The sequence below is a fragment of the Carcharodon carcharias genome, chromosome 1, assembly GCF_017639515.1.
Source record: "Carcharodon carcharias isolate sCarCar2 chromosome 1, sCarCar2.pri, whole genome shotgun sequence".
Classification (NCBI taxonomy): Eukaryota; Metazoa; Chordata; class Chondrichthyes; order Lamniformes; family Lamnidae; genus Carcharodon; species Carcharodon carcharias.
In genome coordinates, this window is record NC_054467.1 from 37,501,693 (window position 1) to 37,523,969 (window position 22,277).

The 22,277-nt window shown below is 45.6% G+C and overlaps 1 protein-coding gene across 1 annotated transcript in view; it reads right to left on the minus strand.

Moving 5' to 3' along the window:
* The window catches only part of LOC121292460 (protocadherin Fat 4), a 410,751-nt gene that overhangs the window by 87,810 nt on the left and 300,664 nt on the right, over positions 1–22,277 (minus strand). Inside the window, exon 8 of the mRNA XM_041214468.1 lies at positions 12,286–12,466. Coding sequence (XP_041070402.1) covers positions 12,286–12,466 — 181 coding nt within the window. The remainder of the gene's footprint in view (positions 1–12,285; positions 12,467–22,277) is intronic.

Genomic DNA, 22,277 nt, shown 5'->3' on the forward strand with positions numbered 1-22,277 from the left:
ACGTTAAAACAGAAAGACTTGCATTTATATAACACTTTTCATGACCACAGGACATCCCAAGGCACTTTACAACCAATGAAATACTTTTGAAGTGTTGTAATGTCAGAAACACATCAGCCAATTGCACACAGCAAGCTCCCATATGCATAAACAGGGCTGTGATAATGAGCAGATAATCTGTTTTAGTGACATTAGTTGAGGGATAAATATTGACCAAGTTTTCAGGGAAAACTCCTCTGCTCTTTGCTGAAATAGTGCCATTTTATCTTTTCTAGTCATCTGAGAGAGCAGACGGAGCCTTGGTTTAAAATCTCAATTGAAAGGCAGCATCTTCGACAGTGCTGCACTCCATCAGCACTACACTCACGTGTCAGCCTAGATTATGTGAACTCACAGTCAGGAGGTTGCATATAGGCAGGTCAGTCGTCTCATTTCTTGCAGTAGTGTCAAATTAAAATGTTGTCCTGAATGGGCACTATGCTGATAAAGTAATGCTGCTGAGATCATGGCAATGTTCTCTCTATGACAATGTTCAGGCAGGAAACAAAGTTGGGGGTTCCTCCTGAGTGTATGCTGAGCATCCATTGGGGCTCTTTCCCCCCAAAAGTGACCCCATCATTGCCTCGTCACAAAATTCTGGTGCTGCTTCCACAGGACTGCCATTGCAATACCACAAGTAGTGACTGTGTGCTTAAACGGAGAGAAGGAACCCACAGATGGGAATTTTGGTATTTCTGGAAGGCCTGGCAGTGAACAATGATTGCACAAACTAAGTAAGAACTTTACTGGAAGTATTGGAGATCACCACTGGACCAGCTTCCTTCTTGTGGGGACATCAGGACTGATATTACCACTTCCCAGGATGGGCTGTCACTTTCCCCAATAAGCGGTGCCAGCTGTGATGGGCACGAAGGAAATTCAACAGGGAACCAGCGCTGCAACATGTCATAATTTACGAGTGGTCATGGCAATCCTGGCAGGGGCAGTAAATCCTGGTTGCGGAGTGAGGCAGCAGTAGGCTTATTCAATCTTCACCCTAATGTCGGTAGGATCATACAACAGAATCCGCAGTCCTTATCTCTAATCTTCTAATAATGTGCCTGAGAGCTCTCGCTTCTACTCCTTTTCTCTTAAATCCTCAAACAATAAAAATTTTCGTTATATTCCAAAGCCACTGTTGCAGCTTCAAAAGCTCAACCTGCACATAATGAAAACAGAAACTGCTGGAAATGCAGCACAAATCCCTTCATATTTGATATAAGATTGATTTCAGGTGCTGATAGAACTGTGCATTTCCAGAGTATTGTGCTTTCATTTCAAATTTGCAGTAACTATAGTTTTTGTTATATCTATAATTAAATTAGCATCTTGTTAGAGGTTCCTGTTAATTTTCTAATGTAAAGCCCCAAGTTGAGTGGAAAGAGAAAATTAATTTTGCTACATATAAACTCCCCTGATGATTATGACACAGAGAAATTCAACTTCTGCCCAAAATGGGCATAAAATTGGTGAGTGATGACTGTCTGCTCTGCCCCTGCAGACATCAGGCCTGAGTTGAAATAGATATTGGGCATTATTTAAATACTGCTGGCGAATTGCATACATCAAATCAGCACCCTGCTTCAGCTCATCATCGTGGATGGGAAGGGCAGGTTTTGGGTGGAGAAGGATTCGGGTTGGAGAAAGGGAACAGCATTCTTGTATGGGCAGGCAGCTCTTAGCTTCTACTGGATTCATAACAATAAAAACTGAAAATGTATTTGGCTGTTTTTTTGAGCACGCTTCTGCCTTTATGTACTGATGGTTACTGCTACAAGTTGGCACAGCATGCACAGCCTAAATTCCAGCCATTTGTTTCTGAATTTGACATTAGTTAAAGATTTTCATTTTCATGGAGCTTAATGCCTATTTCAGACAACTGCACTGGATAACCAAAAATTACCCACACTAATATAGTATCCAGCATAATTCTAACAGAACTCAGGCTTGACAGTTTACAACACAAAATTTGGAGGCTTTATGCCAAATTTACAACTGAAAAGTAGACAGCTGTAAGTTGAAATTCTCTTCCAATAAGTTAACTCACTGCACAGCAGAACTATGCAAACAAAACACATGTTCGACAACTGATATGTGTTGAGTTAGTTGATCTCAACTATACAATGATTGGGGCACTGCAATCTTTGGGCTGGAAAAGGTAACTGGGCCACAGTTGCCATTTCTAATCATTGGAAACAACTGTTTGAGTGGACAAAACTGGACTTGTGACTGAATAGTTGTTGCCATGCCAAGGCTCACACATGAAGAATGGTCACTTTTGAGTGTGTTATCAGAGGGTGTTTGGAACCCAAGGAAGTCTAAACCAGGAAGCAGTCAGGGTTTTTATTAGGCCACTGAAGAAGGGAAGGAGAGATAAAATTAACAACAACAAAAATACTTGGTGCAAGACTGTAAGATGAAAATATTATCTTAATTTTTGAATGCACATTCTGCAAAACAGAAACAAAATGTCTAACATTTTGTTAAATGCAGTAGACTTCATAGGTCAAACAGGCCCATCTGTTTTTCAAACTCCCACCTCACTGCTACTCCGGGGCAATGACGTTTTGCTCATACTGAAAAATTATAACAGCCCATCACACCATTCCAGTTGCCTCCTATACCTTAAGCAGATCTTTGAACTGAGCAAAACAAGAAGCACCATGAAAGATCAATGACAATGGGCAAACAACCAAACTTGACACAATCTACCTGGCATCTAAACTTATCCTGTGAGTTAGTCAATTCCACACACCGATAATACACTAAGGAATGTTTAGAAAATGATAGCAAGATCGCTGCTCCTAGTGTGACAGGGTTCCTAATCTGTCTTCAAGCAAGGTTAGTGACATCTTTTTTACCAAAGGCAAGTGTCTGCCAAGAAGCTGCATTTCATTTCAGTTCATTTAATTTAATTAGGTTTCAATAATATCGTATAGTCCTTATCAGTATATGCTTTAACAATGCAGGAAATCAATGTCACAATCCTGCCAGATGTTAATGTTATACTCCTGCCAATTACTCCTCATTAATGCCAAATGTGTATTCCTTGCACCCAAAAATTTCTAGAATTAGAAAAGTGCAAATGAATCACCCATTATTGTTCAGTACTTCTCAATTTTAGTGTAAGCCTGTCTACAACCTTTCTAACTCTGCCAAGTTAAGCCACATCACCACAAACTGCACTTGTCTCCATCATAAGCTTGGCTGAAACCACTTAAACTCATTTCACTTCAGACTCTCCAAGCTACTGGACAATGTGAAACTTTTACCCTATTATTCTGAAATGGATTATAATCCATTTCCCAGTGATGGCAGGTATATATAAACCTACTGTGCCATTTAAGTCCCTTTGGTTTCTTTTTTCAAATCCATTGATCTCCTAGGATATTAATCAGAGGGCATGAAAATCAAAGGAATACTCAGGTCAAGCAGAATGAAATTAACCCAGGCATGAGAGGGTGAAGAGGGAGATAGGAAAGCCCTAAGGAGGGGGAGAGGAGAAAAGAGGGCAATGAAGAGCAGATGAGGAGGGCAGAGTGATGGGTGAGGAGAGAGGATGAGGAATAGAAGGTAAGACAAGGAAGGGACGGGGAACGAGATAAAGGGCATGGGGTTGGAAAGGCAAGGGAATAATAGCACAGATTTTCATCTGAGTGTGGCAGAGGAGAGAAGAATGGCCTGTCCTTTTCTCCCCACACCCCGATTTTTTTCTCAGATGGCAGACAATTGCAGGGCCAGGATGTTTTGTTCAACATGTTAAATTCTTTGATGGTTGTTGGAGCTTTGTGAGGCAAGGAAATACAATGGGTAAATTAGTTGTATGCTTCTTCTACTCTCAGTGAAGACAGTACCCTGTAATCAACTGGAAAGTTTGGCTTAACTACGACGCAAATGTGGATCTGTGCAAACTTTTTGTGAGGAAATTTGCACATAGCTGATTTACACCTGTTTTATGCTGAAACATTTCTACGTGTGAGTTTTATCGATCATTTGTGTCATTCCCAAGTTAATTCCTGTTAATATTAGGTGCAGCAGGACTCAAAATCACTAGACAGAATTGTCCCAAATTTGTACAAAGTGCAATCGCGGGTGGGAAAAAGGACATTTTACACTCTGGCTGCAATGGTGGCTTTTCACACCTTATCGTTCCATTCCAGGCGTGTCCCACTTCATTAATAATGCATTCATGGGAAACAAGCTGGATCACTGCCAGGTGGGTTTGGATTTGCCCGCCACCCTGTGACCTCAGCACTTCCTTGCTCCAGGCGCTATATTTAAAGCGCATCAGAGCACAGCCTGCTTTAGACCAGGACTGCTCCAGGTGACAAATGACTCTGAAAGCAAAGAAAACAGCAGCCCCCAAATTTAGTGACGCCTCTCTGGGGTGCCTGCTAGATGCAGTAGAAGGCTGTCGCGATGTCCTCTACCCCTGCTCTGGCTGCAGGAGGTCCACTAGAGTCACCAAATGGCCTAGAGGCAGTGCCTGCGGGGCTCAGCGCCAACAGAGCACAGAGGAGGTCAGCCATCCAGTGCAGGAAGAGGATGAATGCTCTCATCCATTCCACCAAATTAAGTCAACCACCCCATCACTCTCAACTCGCGCACTCACAAACTCATCACACATCCACAGGGATCTCACACCTCAAGAGACAACACCGCTAACTCTCACACAAACTCTCACATCTCCATCAGGCTCATAGCCTCCTGAATTTACATTGTGATTCCTTGCCATAGCGTCGTTCACCACACAAACATTCCATGCAGTGTCATGTGTCCTGCTCACATTCCCTTCATCTGTTTTCATGCAGGAGAAGCTGGCTCACAGCAGCAAGGGGAGGTCCCAGACCAGGGGTGGAGTGGCCTACATTAGGCCCCTCAATCACTTTGAGGAGCATGCCGTCATGCTGATTGGTGAGGATGTGGACCCGGCCTATGGCGACGGTGAGGTGGACGTTGAACATCGACTGAGGATCCTGCACCACACCATCCCTCTCTCAACACTACTGTTGAGTGCTCTCTCTCTCCTGCTTTTGACTCTTCTGCCATGCACTAATTATCTCTACTCTGGTTCACGGGGAGCTCTGCTAAGGGACCAACACCCTCAGCCAGCCAGTCCCTCAGCTCCATCCAAGTCCTCATCTGCAGCCAAGAAGACTCCTTCAGTGAAGAGGTGGGAATAAGCAGCCTGGAAGACCCGTCACTGTAGAGGGAGCAGCTGGCACACAAGTTATTCTGGAGGGAAAAGTGTGTGTGTGTGGCAGGGCCTTTCAGAGACTCACATACACCCTCACGTCTCCATCAGGCTCTTAGCCTCTGGGGCTCACTCACTCTGAGGAGCGTGCCATTGCACTGACTGGTGAAGACATGGACAGTTCCCATGGCAATGGTGAGGTTGATGGTGAACTGGCACGTGAGGATCCTGCACCACATCATCCCTCTCTCAACGCAACTGTGAGTGCTCTCTCTCCTGCTTTTGACTCTGCTGCCATGCAATAACTATCTCTACTTTGGTTCACGGGGAGCTCTGCCTGTGCTGCATATTCTATACAACATCCTGTCAGCAAAATAGGTGTAAAAATGCTGCATAAATAACCATGTAATTCCTGTGTCAATCAATCCAGGAAATCCTGGGCCATTATATTCATCAGATGACTGGAGGAGATGTGGGAGGGGAGGGAGGAAATTGTATTTGTGCTGCATGCTGTATGATTGTGTGTTTTATTGACTTCCTTTTGATATTTGGAAGAGTGGAGTTAGGTTTCCATTTTTCCATTGGCTGCTTCTCGTAATAATCTATGGCAAAGTCACCATTTCTTCACTTGTAGGGAGTGCAGGGGAATTAAAAAACAGTAATTTACAGTTTCAACTATTGCTATAAGCCACCTAATGTCACAGGCAGAGTTTTACAAGGTCATTGCCACCTACAGGCGAAACAGGAACTGCAGGTGACACTTACAATACATTTTCTCATTGGGTGAAATTGCTCCAGATTTACACGAAGTATGGTAGCAGAGGGAAAAAGGACGCTTTACCTGCCATTCGCAATGGCATGTTTTCGTGCCGTATTGTCCCGTTCCTGGTGCATACCGCCTCCTTAATAATGCATTCCCGGGGAACATGCCGGATTACTGGCGAGGTGGCCTCTGATTAGCTCACCTCAGGCCGTCAGTTATCCGGGAGCTATATTAAAGGGTGCCCCTGCACAGAGCTAGCTCTCTTTAAGGGATTGGAAGTTGCTGGAAAGTTATGGCTGCCAAAGGAAGGAAACATGCAGCCCCAAATTTAGCGATGCCTCCCTTGGGTACCTGCTGGACAGAGTGGAAGCCCTCCCCGATATCCTCTCACCCCACTCTGGGTGAAGACCAGGAAGCAATGTCATCAATTCCGCTTGAGAGGCATTGGCAGTGGTGGTCAGCGCCAATGTCCTGCAGAAATGGACCACCCATCAGTGCTGAAAGAAGATGAATGATCTCCTCTACTCTGAGAAGTCACTCTTCTCATTGCTCTCAACTCATACACTCACAAACTCATCACACATCCACAGGGCCCTCACTCACTGCCAGTTCAAGGGACACCACCATTCACTCTCTCATACATGCCTTCATCTGCCCTGCGGATCATGTCCTCATCCTGTCCATGGCACCATTCACTACCCACACATGCAAGGCATACTTATCAACTCATCATCTGGCTAATGCTCTCTCCTTCTGTCTTCATGTAGAACAAGCTGGCAGACAAGAGGGAAAGGTCGCAGACTGGTGGGGGAATTCCCGACATCAAGATCCTGAAAGCCTTTGAGAATGGAGCCATCCAGCTGGCCAGCGATGATCTAGACTGTTCCTGTGCTGTCTGTGAGATCGGCGGTGCTCAACTAAGTGAGGATTCAGCAGTGCAACATCCATCAGGCAACCACGCCGTGAGTCTCTTCTCCAGTTCTGCAGTCCCTGCCATGCACTAATTATCTCTCTGTGCTTTTGCAGGCACATCCGGGAAGCAGCCGAGGGGTCCACAAGCCAGGTCCTCGACTCAAGCTCTGAAGACACCATGGAAGAAGAATCTGATGACATCCTAATTGAAGGCCCCTCACAGTGCTCACCCACACCCTCCACCAGCGCAGAGACACATACCTCGGTTGGACCTAGTTCTAGAGTAGCCTCAGGGTCACGATCTGGTGGGCAAATCACATTGTCTGATCCACAGCAGGCAGCAGCAGGGGCTTCCCAGGTTTCCAGTACTCAGAGGACTGCTGGAGGCCAGATGGCTGCTGAGTCCGAGTCAGATAGGAGCCTCTGGACTTGGTCATACTTCAGTTGTTGGAGCTGTAAAGGCAAGCTTGGCAACATCAGGAAGGGATGTCCACAGCACTCCTCATATTGCAAGGCACAATGGAGGAGTCCATCTGCCTTCAGTCTGTGGTGATAGCACTGGCTTGCCAATGCACCGAGGTCAACACTGGTAGGAGAGCATTGGAGACCTTGGTCCAGGACATCAGTCCTCCATTGCTGCACGAGCTGAACTCCATTGTTGACGCCATAGTTGGCCTCCAACAATGTCAATGTGAGAGGGATGTGTGGGGCAACTCAATCTCAGTCCAGCTGTCCCTCCCCCTCAAGGAGTCTGCCAGGTGCTTGGGCACAAATAGAGAGGAGGATCAGCAGGTGTACACCCCAGGGCCATTCACCCAGGTGATTTCAGGAGTGTCTGGCCCATCTGAATTCCCTACACTTTTGACCCCCGCAGCTCCAGCTCCATAGGCTCAGGAGGATGCCATTGCCACACAGCAGGACCCCGAAAGAGGCCGGGGCCCTCTAGGTCTCAGCTCTCCAGAGGACGCCAGCCAAGGTCATCACAGATAGAGCGTGTCAGTCAGCAGGCTGCCTCCATCTCCACTGTGGATGTCTGGGGAGCACCAAGGCAGGGTTGGGAAAGTTAAGAAGATGTAACTCTTTCGAGTACAAACCCGTTTCCATCTGCTTCAGATGAAGTTACATTGTTTCATAGTTTGCCATTGTGAGACTTGAACTCTTGATCTTGGGGTTACAAACCCAGTACTATAACCACTTGGCTATTTAGGCCAAGCCAAAATTTTTTACAAACATGTTTCCATCTGTTCCTATTCAGATGAAGTTACATTGTTTCATAGTTTGCCATTGTGAGATTTGAACTCTTGATCTTGGGGTTATAAGCCCAGTACCATAACTTGGTAGTTGCACAGCCTGGGCACAGGTGTTAATCGCTTGTACTTAATGTTCATGACTGTAAGTAAACTCCCAAAAATGGTTCCTTGCCTATGGCTCCTGTTTTAATTAGCTGTGTTCATGTCACTTAGATGTGAAACCTTGGCTTCTGCACAAGATAAAGGCAGGTATCTCAGTCCAGGGCCTCTTCCCTGTGCAGTGTGTAACCTTCGGACCAAAGTGATGGTCCAGCTTCACGCTCACTGGACACATTACTGATGCCTGCACCTCCATAATGCTTATTATTGCTGCAGAATGTCATGAGCAGGCATCACAGTGTTTCACCTTTCTCTCTGTGTGCTCTCAGCATCTTTGAGATGGGGCTGGCTCCCATCTCTTCAGCATCTGTGACCGGTGACACTGTGTTCCTGAAGGGCTCAGGTGCTAAAGGCTGACAAAGGATCAGGTGCCTTTAAAGTTTCATGGTTGTGTCTCCATGATATGACCCTGATCACAGAGCGCAAGCGAGCTGCCCTCAGACAGACAGGAGTCATTCACAGAGGCTATTTGAAGATCTATGAAGTCCTCACTGCATCTCGTCATCATCCTCCTGGAATCTAGTGACTATTAGGGCCTCCGCTGCATTTCCGTGATGTGAGCTTGAGCACTGAGGGTATGTGCATTGCCATCAGCCACACAAGAGTCAAGTGTTCACAGATGCAAGGTGAGGAGATCAGGACTGTCCTTACTGTATCTCGTCATCATCCTCAATGAATCTTGCAGCAATGAGTGCAATGGCCTCATTGCCAGCATCCTTGCCTTCGAAGACCTCATTCATCATCATCCCCTTTGATGCCCTCCTAATCGGAGGTGGTGTGCAGCTCCTCTATCTCCTCCTCAGCCAGGTCCTCCCTCCATTTCAGCACCAGGTTGTGGAGTGCGCAGCAAACAATGATGACGTGCGACAACCTCTGTAAATCATATTGCAGTGCTCCACCGGATTTGTCGAGGCATCGGAACCTCATTTTCAAAAGACCTATTGTTTGCTCAACCAAAGTTCGGGTCATGGCATAAGGTTTGTTATACCGCTGCCCTGCTGCAATCTGAGGTGGCCACATGGACGTTATCAGTCATGTCCTCTGTGGGTAGCCCTCGTCCCCGAGGACTCAACCCTGCAGCCTCTCCGAGGTCAGAGATCTGAGACCTGCTAAGGGTGCAGGAGTCATGGATGCTCCCTGGGAATGGTGCGCAGACCTGCGGGATGTGTTTGTGGTGGTCACACACCAGCTGAGCATTCAGCGCATAGAAGCCCTTGCAAATGACGCAGTTGACTGCTTGTTGTCATGAAGATCTAAGCATTCGATGGCATCCTGAACCTGTAGAAAACCAGAGATCTGCACAAATCCCAGCGCTCTTGCTCCCTGGCTTTCCTGATTCCGGGTGAAATATACAAAGCTCTGTGCCTTCATGAAGATGGTGTCTGTGACCTCCTGGATACACTTATGCGTGGAGGCTTGTGAGATTCTGCACTAGTCACCTGTGGAATACTGGTAGGAGCCACTGGTGTAGAAATTGAATGCCACGGTCACTTTCATGGCCACGTGCTGTGGATACCCTCCATGTCCCCGTGGTGCCAAATCTTGCAGCAGGTGGCATATGTGACCAACCAGTTCCCTAGACATGCGCAGTCTTTGGTGACATTGGTTCTCAGTCATCTGCAGGAATGACCGGCACCACCTATAGACCCTGGGTCTAGCGAGGCACCAACCAGCAACGGCTTGCTGTGGATCTTCAGCTGCATAAGCAGCAGGCCCTGCCACCCCTTCATCTTGAGGGAGGTGCTCCTCCCTTTGCCAAGCCTGGTGCCTGTGACGCTCTCTTCTTCTTCTTTACTCTCTGTAAGCCATGAGACATACCGCTAAATTACCAGGCTCCATGATCCTGATTTTCTCTTCCTGCAGGATCAAAAGAGAGAGATGCGTGGGTTAGCATACATGTCCTGAGAACCACTCTTGAAGGCTTCTTCATGCATGCAGGAGAATGGTAGCCACTACTTGGATGGCCAGTGTGTAGTGCATTGATTGGCTGTCCAAACCCTGCCATCTATGCTCCACTCCACTTGAATGGTTGACAGCAGTTTTTGCCACTGGACTGCATGCTGTGCTCTCAGCTCAGGCGCAGGCATTCTCCTAATCTACACTGCAAGGCTGCACTGTTAGCTTGAACCATGGGGAAGACTGGTCCAAACCTTAATAAAGACATTGCAAGGGGCTGTGATCGCCTCCACCAGTGACTGCTCCATGGCACAACTTGCCCAGTCGGCTAATTGTTCTGCTGCCCCTAAAATGCACATTAATTTGCAGACTGCACCCGAGGGGTGAAAGGAGCATTTGGTGGCAATTTCACACTTTTGTGAAAGAGACCAGACTCCAACTATGTCAATGGAGCCCAACCGCCTGGCATGTGCTTGAGTATTTCCTTCGGTCTTTGCTGCCAATCCCCCATCCAGGCACATGCTTGCGTGCTTCCTTCAGTCCGTGCTGCCTTGCCCCCCCAGCAAACCCCAGCCCCAACCCTGGTCTGACCCACACTGGAGCCCTTGCCCCAGCACTGCACTGAATGACAGGGAAAAAGCACTTGCCTGTGCCCCCTGCGAATGCGCGGTGCCTCATCCTTGATGTCCTACAGGCAATGCTTGCGAGCGCTGCGCAAGGTTGTGTGCACTCACCTCCGAGTTCCCCTCAAAGTTCAGGTCGCCAGGTGCAAGCCTTTTAAAGGCAGTTGTCAAGCACGCTGTTCTGAAGTCACCTCGACATGGGCAGTAAATTTGATGTGGAGAGATAATTCCGCTGAGCAGATGTAAATGTATTAAAATGACATTTCCAACGTTCAGCAGGGGGAAATGCAGCCCACCACTGACGGGTGGAGTGGACAATCGCAAACTGGTTTCATGATGTCGTAAAACCGATTTTTGGCCTTCTCACCATATTGTGCTCCCCACCACCCCATCCCCCCGCCCGCCATAACGCCCGACACCAATGGGGCCGGAAAATTCTGGCCATTGGCACAGGACAAAGAATGTATTTTGATATGGAATGTTACAAATACTTTATGTCCCTTACAGCCCCCACAAGTGATCTTAATATATAATAGGTATTGAAAACAGAGTTCACAAAGTAATTGTTAACTGCATTGAGCACAGGGCTCGTTTTGATTCAATTCATATGTTGCATAGTCACATGCTTCAATATCCCCCAAACTAAGTACTCCAATAATATTTTTCATCTTCAGCCAAATTAATATCTTCAAAGGAAAAATGTGACACTATATCAAAGGGAGACATGGGAAATTATACAAAACAATGTGTAAATGAACCATGCTTCCATCTACCTACTGTGAATTTCTTGCATGGGGCTTTATTTAGAAGCAGGGAAATTTCACTGAACAGATTAATTTATGAAATTGCCCTGAATAGCATGAAGAAGCTGAGAGAATTCAGCATTCTGTGAAAAATATACCAACCCCTGTTGAGTGGTGCTGTGAACAGCATGTCACCATCACTTAGCATCATCATTACTTTTGTTTGGCTAAATTGGAAATTAGAGAGTCTCTTAGTGGGATTTTTGTCCAGATTAGGGAATTCATTCACATGGCACAATAAAGATGTTACAACAGACTCTCCACAAGAAGCTGTCACTTGAAGCCACACAGAATACATTTTAAATCAGGAGGTGCATCATTGACAAAATGTTTTCTTTGCTCCCTGTATGTGAGAGATGAAAACACAACAGTTCAGAAATTTGACTATGCCCAAAAATGAGCACGCACTGCATATGCTCATAAAGTGGCAGGTGGTGCACTTCTGACATGGGATGGGTACATATGTCTAAACCAACCGCCACATTGGACCTTTTGGCGCTAGTTTCTCACCTAAAGCAGGGTGCTGTGTTCCAATTTCTAGGCCAATGTGTTACAATAAAACTCAAAGGATTATATCAAAGGGTTACTCTTGAACATGCTGTGTCACCACAGAGCAGAAAATATGCATCACACAAAATGCCTTTACCTAATGACTGCATTTGAACCTTCGTCAACATCAGTAGCATTTACAAGCAAGACATCAGTCCCCGTCAAAACATCCTCGGGGATGGTGGCATGGTAGGTTTTGAAGGCAAATGTTGGAATATTGTCATTGACGTCGCTGACAATCAAGGTGATGGTGCCTGTGCCAGTAAGGACTGGAGATCCTGCGAGGAGAGTGGGGAGAGTAGGGAGAGAAAAAGAACACATCAACACAATTAATCAGGCATTTGTAATTATATTATCACACTTTCTACAGATGTTTCAATCCCTCAGAAAGAAAAGAAAAAAATCACAATCCATTCCCGAAATTGCATGTGCAATTTCAATGTAGGATAGTCTATGGAAACTGGTCAAAGGAATAGCTTTCTCTTAAAACAATCTTATTCCTCTAAAATAAGATTGTATGATGTTGAAAAAGTCACTGCTCTTAGGTCAGCTGATATGGCTTCGACACAGGTTAAGAGTATCAGACCACATCTAGGAAAGGAATTGAAAACGCACAACCTTCTCATGCATTAAATATTTTCTAGTAATTGAAATATGTGCTGCTTCAGTTCTGAAATATTTATATGACAGCTAGATAGAAGCAATTTGGAATTGCTTTCCTGCTAATTACTGGAATGTATGGGCAGGATTTTATACATCAGCGAGTGGGGGCGGTGCCCGCTCGCCAACGCGTAAAATGACGCGGGGTGACTTCAGGCGGAACTCCCGATGTCACCGCACCCCATTTAAATTTTCAGGCAGGTGGGAGCGCAGCGAAATTAGCTGCGCGCCCACCGACCTGTCAATGGCCAATTGAGGCCATTGACAGAGTCAATTAAGTAATTAAAGGACCTACCCTTTCAACCCGGCATGAATTAGAAAAAAGCATGAAACCTCATCCATGGACATGTCCCAACTCATGTGACATTGTCACATGACGGGATATGTTAGGGAAATTTTATTTTTCTATTTTTAGGTTTTTAATATTTAGAGCCAATCTCCCTGAGGATGCATTTAGCCTCAGGGAGATGAGCGTGCTCTTTTGTGCGCATGTGCGAAAGAGTGCACGCTCGGCTCAGGGACTCCCCCCCCCCCACCCCACTCCCTCGCGACTGCACAGGAAGCGCATAGGGGAAAATTCAGCCCTATGATTTTGTTCACCATTGAATACTTACCTCATGTTCAGATGAAACAGCCTTTGAACAATTCATTTCTGGTTTATTAACAACTACATTACTGTGTTTCTTTCCTTTAAAAAGAAGTTACTTTGCCAATCCTTTACATCTTTTCCCAGTACGTTCTGTGTAATATGATGTAGCTCCACAGCAATCAACTGGGCTGCAGGAATTTTAATTGAGAATGCTTATGTATAACATATTAAACTTTATATAATGCACTTTTTATTTGCTAATACTAGCGATAAAGTTTGTGAGTATAAAGTTTCCTCACTTTGTACTTGTGCTGACATTTTCATTAACATTACCAAATGAAAGGGAAAAAATACCACAACTGTGCTACCTCAAAAATACTTCGGACCTTTCTCTGAACAGCTGCACAAGAAAAACTTTCTCACCTGCTAATTATCACAAAAATGAATGAATTAAAATAGAGATAGGTGTCTATGGCCTGGGTATTGCACTTTGTGGCTGTTAAGGGGCTATTTAGAGGTAACTGCTGATTTAATGTGCAGTTGGCACATTCAAAAATGTTTCTGAATAGATTTCTATAGCCCTCTGGCCCTATTAAGGACAAATCCAAATTGGTTGCATAATACTGAAATTTGAGTTTGAAAATTGGAACTGGGTACATTTTGTTCCACATAATTATTGGTTTAATTGAATTTTAATGATTCTTGTGGCAACTGTTACCACTGAGCGCAGTAACTGAAAAAATGAATCTGGCGATAACTCTGCCTCAAAATATATTAAATCCGCTCAAATGTTACTGCCAATTGGAAAATCTATGCCAATGTCTTCAAGTTGACGAACTGAATGCATACACTCAGCACAGCTCACATTTCTTCCAGAACTCTGGAGAACAAAGAAACCTGTCGTTCATTTAGTTTAGAGATCATTACAAGAGTATGTGCACCCAAAGGAATGGATGCCTTTTTCAGACGCATCTGGTGGCCTCAGAAGCCTCAAGTCTCAAACACTCTGAGCCCAGATAGTCAGGGCATTATGCCAATTCAACCACTGCAACTCCAGTTGTGGGCATGACCACTGTTCTGTTCAAAGTTACTTCCATTCTGAGCTTGGGCTGTCTATCAGACTTCATTCTCTCTGCCTTTGGATTCAAGTTTATTGATGTCTGAACTAGACTGATGTAAAACATCACTAAACAGAAAATTCTCCCATTGCTGCCTGGTCAGGTTTTAGGTAAGTATCAACACAGACAAACATTATGATATTGTTACTACTCATTCCACAACAGAATGTCTTTTCTTTTTTCTCCTATCTTGAAGATGACTTTTGCTGAAACATGAAATCAGCAGCACTCTCACAGCTGACTCAAATGACCATTATTCATTTAGGAACCTAGACTATTCAATACTGGGGAAAATCATAACTGAATCAGATCCTGGACAGACCCTAAATAACCACAACCCATTTACATGCATCACCAGTGCCACTCTTTTACCCGAGTGGTCTGGTAATATAGCAGGTAAAGTATAGTCATATGGCAAACAAAAGGCCTAATCCAACTTAGCATAGCCTCTCTGTTAGCTGCAATGATACCAACATTATTTTACTGTGAGACAGCTCTTCCAGAGACCAGCACACCTGTGACACCTCGGCTGCCACGGACCGTGTTCATGCACCGACAGGGGGTTCTGCACCCGGAAATCGGTGACGTTCCGACCTCCAGGTCTGCAGTCGGTGCCCGATAATGCACTAAGTGCTGCCAATTAGGGCAAGGTTGGGTAACAGACTGTCATCCTGCCCAATGAGTAATGGAGAGCAGGATGTCCGGTCTCTGAGGCTGCAAGCCGTGACCCGGAACAAGGTCACGGCCAGCACTTTAAAGGGCCCCCTGATATGGGACAGTGTTAGCTAACCCATCAGATGATCAATCGAGTGCATAAATTAGACATGGTGAAGATTTGTGAATATTCCAGTCTGGCCAGGTAAGCTAATTTCAACTTCAGCTGATCTCTGACAATCATGTCAATCTCCCACCTTTTGGCATTGAGGAGTTGTACATTTAATACACACTTCCATGCACAGATTTCTGTGCCATTGGAGCGAGGGGAGAGGCGTTCTAGAAGGGATAAAGCTGCCCCCAGATTCATTCATGCTGTCATTGCACTCTCCTGCATGCAGTACATGATTGACATGACCAGCTCATGCCGAGCACTAGGAAGAGGAGGGCGCCCAGGCAGATTCATGCTGTGTGGGAGGAGGTGGCTGAAGAGGTCAACAATGTTGACCTGGTGAGGAAGACTTGGTTCTAGTGCCACAAAAGGCTCAATGACCTCATGAGGTCAGCCAGTGTGAGTATAGCATCAGTATGAGCAATCTGGGTCCAGTGTGACACAGGTCTCATTAGCAAATGCAGGAGGTAAATGAGGTTAGCCACTCATCAAAAGTTGCATAATTCCACATGGACACAGCTACCCTAGACCAGTCCATTTGCATTTCAAGCGATGGTCTAGTTATATGCCGGGGTGGTTTGCAGGCTCACCTTATGATGCAAGGGCATCGGCTTCAGGCTGGCATGCACTGATCTGATAATGGGTTTGAGGCGTCACATATTATAGTTCCAAATTTTTGATGAAACCTCTGTGCCACATCTTTTCCAGAGAAGCCAGCCCATTATCCCTGTGAGAAAGCCCGTACAGGCAGGGGTCTACACAATCTGGAGGTCCTGACTCCTTATGAGGAGCAAGTGCTGGATCTGCTGGAGCCCGACTGATCCAGGAGTACAGGCAGTGCCAAGATTGAAGGGAAGCCTGGTTCTGGTGAGATGACAGAAGTTTCAGACTGGTTGTTAAGAGGTCTTGGCTAGTGGTGGTTTAATGGAGGTTAGGAATTATGCAATGTGTCTGGTGAATGAAGTTCACACATTGGAACCTTGACAAGCTTCATGATCTGAAGCTTCAGATCATTGTTCAAGGGTTCATTGTGTCTGTGAAATTCATTCACTCATGTTGGACTGTGAAATGATTTATGTGCGTTGTGTGATATGGCTGATGTGCCAAGCGATTAAATACCAGACTACCCCTTTGCTGATTACTATTTGTTACAGGAGAAGCCTCTTTAGTGCAAGCTGCACCAGAAGCTGTCCAGCAACCTCCCTCCTCCACCACCCAGGAACCCACGGAGGGTGCAGCGTCACATACTCTCTCTGTACCCTGCACCATCACAGATCGAGCACTTCACATTCGCACATGCAGCTGCTGGACAGTGTGGTGGAGCAGGCCTCAAGCAGTCGGAGAAGTGTCCGGGGTGATCTGGAGACTAATTTTGAGTCATATGATGAGCCTCTGGAGTCATCTGTAAGGTGGCAGATGCTGGATGTTTAGCGCGAGGTCCGTGAAGATTTGGTGGGTTTACCAGAGAGGTTGCATGCTCTGGCCTGAACTGTGGAGGTGTCCATCTAGGCCATTAGTGCACTGTGATCACTCACACTTCAGAGCACCAAGATTCCTCCATAGACAGACTGGCGACTGTGTTGGAGGGCAAACTGAGTGCTCAGGGGCTCAGACCCAGGGCGACAGGAGAACTGGGAGCTTGGTCACCCATCCAGCTCCTAGAACCTCACTGGTTGGCAGTAAGGACCAATTGGTCCTAGCAGTGAGATTGGGACGGGGGGGGGAGGGGTGGTGGTGGTGGTGGTGGGCGGGCGGGGGGGGGCGCGGTTGCGGTGGCTGAGAAGCAGCAGCTCCATCTGTGAGTTCCTCTCATAGCACTTCTGATGGGGACTGCATCTGCTCCGTCCGTCTGCCATTGACACAGCCCTTGACCGTTGCCGTGGCAACTGAAGACTCGCGTGCATCTCAGCAAGAGTGTCCTGGAGTGGCCGGCCACTCAAGGCTACAGCTGCATAGCGGATACCCACTCACCAAAGTCACCAGGGCAAGGGAGATGGCAGATCAGATGCCTCTCTCCAGTGCTGCTGCAAGCGAGGGGCGAGCACTGCACTAGAGCACTTGTAAACATGTTAGTAAATATCCACATCAGTCACGAATAGGGGAACATGGGTGAGGTTATTATTTACTGATGTTGTTAGCCCTTTAAAGCTTTTGGATAAACACAAAACTCATATTCCCTTATGCTGATGTTCTTCTTGATTGCTGTGGCTGTGTGACTTGTGTCTGATGGCTGAGGGAAGAAATCAAAGGTTGAGGGAGGGCAGGAGGATGTTTGGATATAAGGGCTACAGGACTCTCTCATTGTTGCTGGAAAAAGGAGAGCCAAGATTTCACCAAACGCCTTCTGCAGCAGTTGCAAGATGCACAATAGAAACCTTTGCTGTATTAGGGCATCCCTGGTGTCACGGCCTTCCACTCATCACAGCCAGAACTATCACCAGGACCATCATTGCAGTCCCTCAACTCATCATTGCAATCATCCTCAGAGGACTGGCCCCCACCTGGCCTGTTATCATCCTCCAGGACATCTCTTTGGATGGCAGCGTTATGGAGCACACAGCAAACCATCACCATCAGGGACACACATGAGGGGGAGTACTGAAGTGCACCTCCAGATCTGTCCAGGTATTGGAAGTGCATCTTTCGGACACCGATGGTCTGCTCCACTATGGCCCTGGTGCTGGCATGGCTTCATTGTACCTCCTCTCTGCGTCAGATCTTGGTTCCCTCTCAGGTGTCATCAGACATCTTTTGAGTGGATAGCACGTACATCACCTATCAGCCATCCCTCCAAAGAATCTGGGCCAGTGAAAAGGTCTGGAATCTGCGAGTTCCTAAGAATGTCTGCATCGTGACTTCTGCCTGGGTACCTGGCACACACCTGCATGACCCGCTGGTTATGCTCACTCACCAGCTGAACATTGATCGAGTGGAAACACTTTCTGCTTATGATGGTGCATGGCTGTCCCTCAGGAGCCTTAACAGCTACGAGCATGCAGTCAATGGCTCCCTGCACCCTGGGGAAACAAGCACTCACTGCAAATCCTCGAACTCTATCCATCTGGCTTTGGACATCCTGCGTGAAGGTGATGTAATTACCAGTGGTTCAGAACATTGCATCAGTGAATAGCTTGATGCAATGGTGTGCAGCAGACTGTGTTATCCCACTGAGATCTCCACAGGCTGCCTGGAATGAGCCTATTGTGAAGAAGTTCAGCTCCACTGTCACCTTCAATGTGACAGGCATTGGGTGGCTTCCAAGACCCCAAGGATGGGTCTCCTCTGAAAGCACCTCACAAAGTGATGTCACTTGGCACTTGAAAGCCTGAGTCGTCTTCTGCACTGAGTCTCGCTCAGTTGCAGGTAGCTAAATCTTTGCCTATATATTCTTGGGGCGCCATAAGATCATTTGTGCCTCCACTGAGGGTTTCTCCTGACCCTGGTGTTGCTATGTTCCCTTCCTGAATTACCACAGCATCCTGAGCCTCCTTGTGTTCCGTTCTTCCTCTCGTCCTTCCCCTCCTCCTCCTCCTAATCCTTCACTCCTCCTCATTGCAGGTTGTGTCTCCAAGTGAGGCCACAATCCCCATCGTCTCAGATACTTTTCATCCCTCGCCCCTGAGTAATGGACAGAATAATATGCAGTCAAAGGAGCCCTCTGAATCTGAGGAGACTCCTCTTCATGAAAGAAAATATCCAAAAGGTTCCTCTGCTCATTCCCTGCAGTCACTGGGGTTTGTGCTGTAAAGCTGAAAGACTCTGGTCTCAGCTGCTGTTTTAAAACTTGCCCAAACATGCTTTCCCATGAAAAAACGGATTCCCACCTATCGTGAATCTTACTCCGAAGGCATGTTATTGCCTTCTGAACACATTATGACAGTGAGTTGGGTTGTGAATGACCTTAGTTGGCTTGTCAATTGCAATTTAAATAACCCGGCGGGTTCCTGACTTTTTGACCCACCACAGGTTTTATTGGAAACCGGCGCGATGACTTTGTAAATGGCACTTGATGTCATCATGCCCCATAATATGCTCCTTTAAATGGCAAACACTCCCGATCTGGGACAGTATTATTCACCCCCATATTCTGCTCCCCTGATGCAAATTGAACACAGAGACCCTGATAATCAGTGGGTGCGGGCCCAGTTGAGCCTCAGGCTCTCTCACCACCCTGCTAAGTACAAGAATTCTCTGAACACACGTCTTGACAGGACCCACAGATATAGCATTAAATTAGCTCTGACTGGACATATGTGATATGGAATTTCATTTAAATATAATAAGTTAACAGAAAGGGGGTGGGGGGCTAGGGTGAGGGCCTCGGGTGATGGGCAAGAGCAGGAGGCACTGCTTTGAAGGGAAGTTTAAAAATCACAGTTCTATTTTTCTTTCCAGTTGTCAGTTGCAGTAAGTGGGTGCTTCATTTTCTATTCCGGGAGACTGCTAGACAATTGAGGAAGGTTGGTAACCCTATGATTTTTTTGGATGTGTCATATATTACCTGCAGTACAGGGATGTTTTAGGTCACACTGGACCAGAGACGTCTATGCGACTAATCTATTGAGGTATTTCTAAATTAAAACATTGTTTTGAGAAGTATAAACATTCGCAGTCCTTAAATTTATGAACATAGACATGAACCATTATGATATTCTAGATGATGAATGCCACTGGGATAGAAATGTTTATTAGGCAGAAGTCAGGTGCAACATATACTAATTGACTGTTGGGCTACCCGCTCCCAATCAGAACAGGCATCGGCTCTACTGATAAATTTGTGGCACTGTATATTTTTTAGCCTTCAACACGGATTCCTAAAGACTCCCTAAGTATGTAGATTAGAGCCTTCACACCTGTTGAACCCATCAAGGAATCTGTCAGCCTCAGGATCTCGAGAGACATAAAGGTGAAATTAAAAAAAAAATGTTCCTGTGAAGCTGGTCGAGTGGAGGTCTTCTGCTGATGTCACAGGCGTCGTAATCACGCCTACCCCCATCACTTGCTCCAAAACCCAGTTCCGGGACATAGCTGAGCGTTATAGAAAGTGGCCAACATAGATATATTCATTTAACTGAGCTGCCTGTGGACCATGACCAGTCAACAGCTCACCCTGAGTATGCTTCATTTTCTGACTTGAGGCTCAATTTCCTTGGGTTTTTTGGTTCAGGTGAGCATTGGTTGTTCAGCACCGCGACTGGGCCTGGAGACAGAGCCAGACAAAAGTCTACCCCATTAATATTTCACTGAGACAATATCAATTAACCAATGCTAACTGCTATGGAGTTGTCCAGTTTATTGTTTCTACCAACCATGGAATGATATAGCACAGAAGTAGGCCATTCTTTGAAAGACATCTAATTCGCCCAATCACCTGATCTTTCCTCATGGCAAATTTTTCCAACTTTAAGTATTTATTTAATTCATTTCTTGAAAGTCATTATTGAACCTGCTTCCACATCTTTTGAGCAGTGCATTCGAGATCATAGCAACTTGCTCTGCAAAACAGTTTTGCCTCAAACCACCTCTGTTTTTTTGTTAATTAACTTAATCTTCTGCTACTGGAAAGTTTCTTTAATTTACTCTATCTTCATGATTTTGAACACCTCTATGAAATCTCCCTTTTAATCTTCTCTACTCTAATGAAAGCCACCCAGCTTCATTGAGTCTCTTCATGTAACTGAAGTCTTTCATTCCTGGTGCCATTCTAGTAAATCTTCTCTGCATCCTCTCTGGGGCCCTGAGTTCCTACTTAAAGTGAGGTGCTCAGACTTTCCCACAATACTCCATTTGGTAACTAACTAGTGTTTTATAAAGGATTTTGCATAACTTCCTTGCTTCTGTATTCTGTACCACCACTACAAAAGCCAAGAATCCCATTTGATTTTTTAACAGCTTTCTCAACATGCCCTACCGCCTTCAAAGATTTGTATATGTACATCCCAGTTCTCTCTTACTCTTGCACCCCCTTTACAATGGTACCATTTAACTTAGGTTGGTTCTTCTCATTCTTCTGCGTTAAATTTTGTGTGCCATGTGTCAGCCCATTTCACCAGTCTATATCTCCTGAAGTCTGCAATAATTCAACTTACTCTTGAATAGATTTCCAACTTCCGTGTCACCGGCAAATTTTAAAACTATGCCCTGTATAGAACAGTGGCCCCAACACCGATCCCTGGAGAACACTACTGCAGACTTACCCAGAGACTGAAAAATCACTGCAGAAAGCTAGTCTCTGCTTTCTGTCCCTTAACCAACTTTATATCCATGCAGCCTCTGCCCCTGTAATCCCAATGGTTTCAATTTTGTTAGCAAGTCTATTATGTTGTACTTTATCAAACATCTTTTGAAAGTCCAAATGCTCAACAAAACCGCAACACCCTCATCAACTGTCTTCATTAATTCATCAAAGAGCTTAATCAAGTAGGTCAAACATGATTTCCCTTTAACAAGTCTGAGCTGGTTTTTATTTATTAACTCATATTTTTCCAATGCCTATCAAATTTGTCCTGATTTAATATCTCAATGTTTCTCCACCACTGATGTTAGACTGACGAGCCTGTAGTTGCCAGGTTTATCCCTCCTGCCTTTTGAACATATCTGATGGAGCTTGTTCCAGCAGATTATCTATCAAAAGAAATGTTAAAAATGAAAAGAAGTAGATCCACTGCCAATTTATAATTTATATTACATAGACTTTTTTGCTTTCTAAGCCAGCAATATGTCATAATTGGTTCATTATTGATTCTAACATGATGGTGTCAAATTACCCCAATCTGTGAACTGAAGAAATTATGTTATAATTGGCCATTCCCTGTGGCTGAGCCAATTGTGTCATAATAACTTATAATTTGAATGTTTATCAAATTAGGATCAACAGAAATTCCAACAGGATTTCA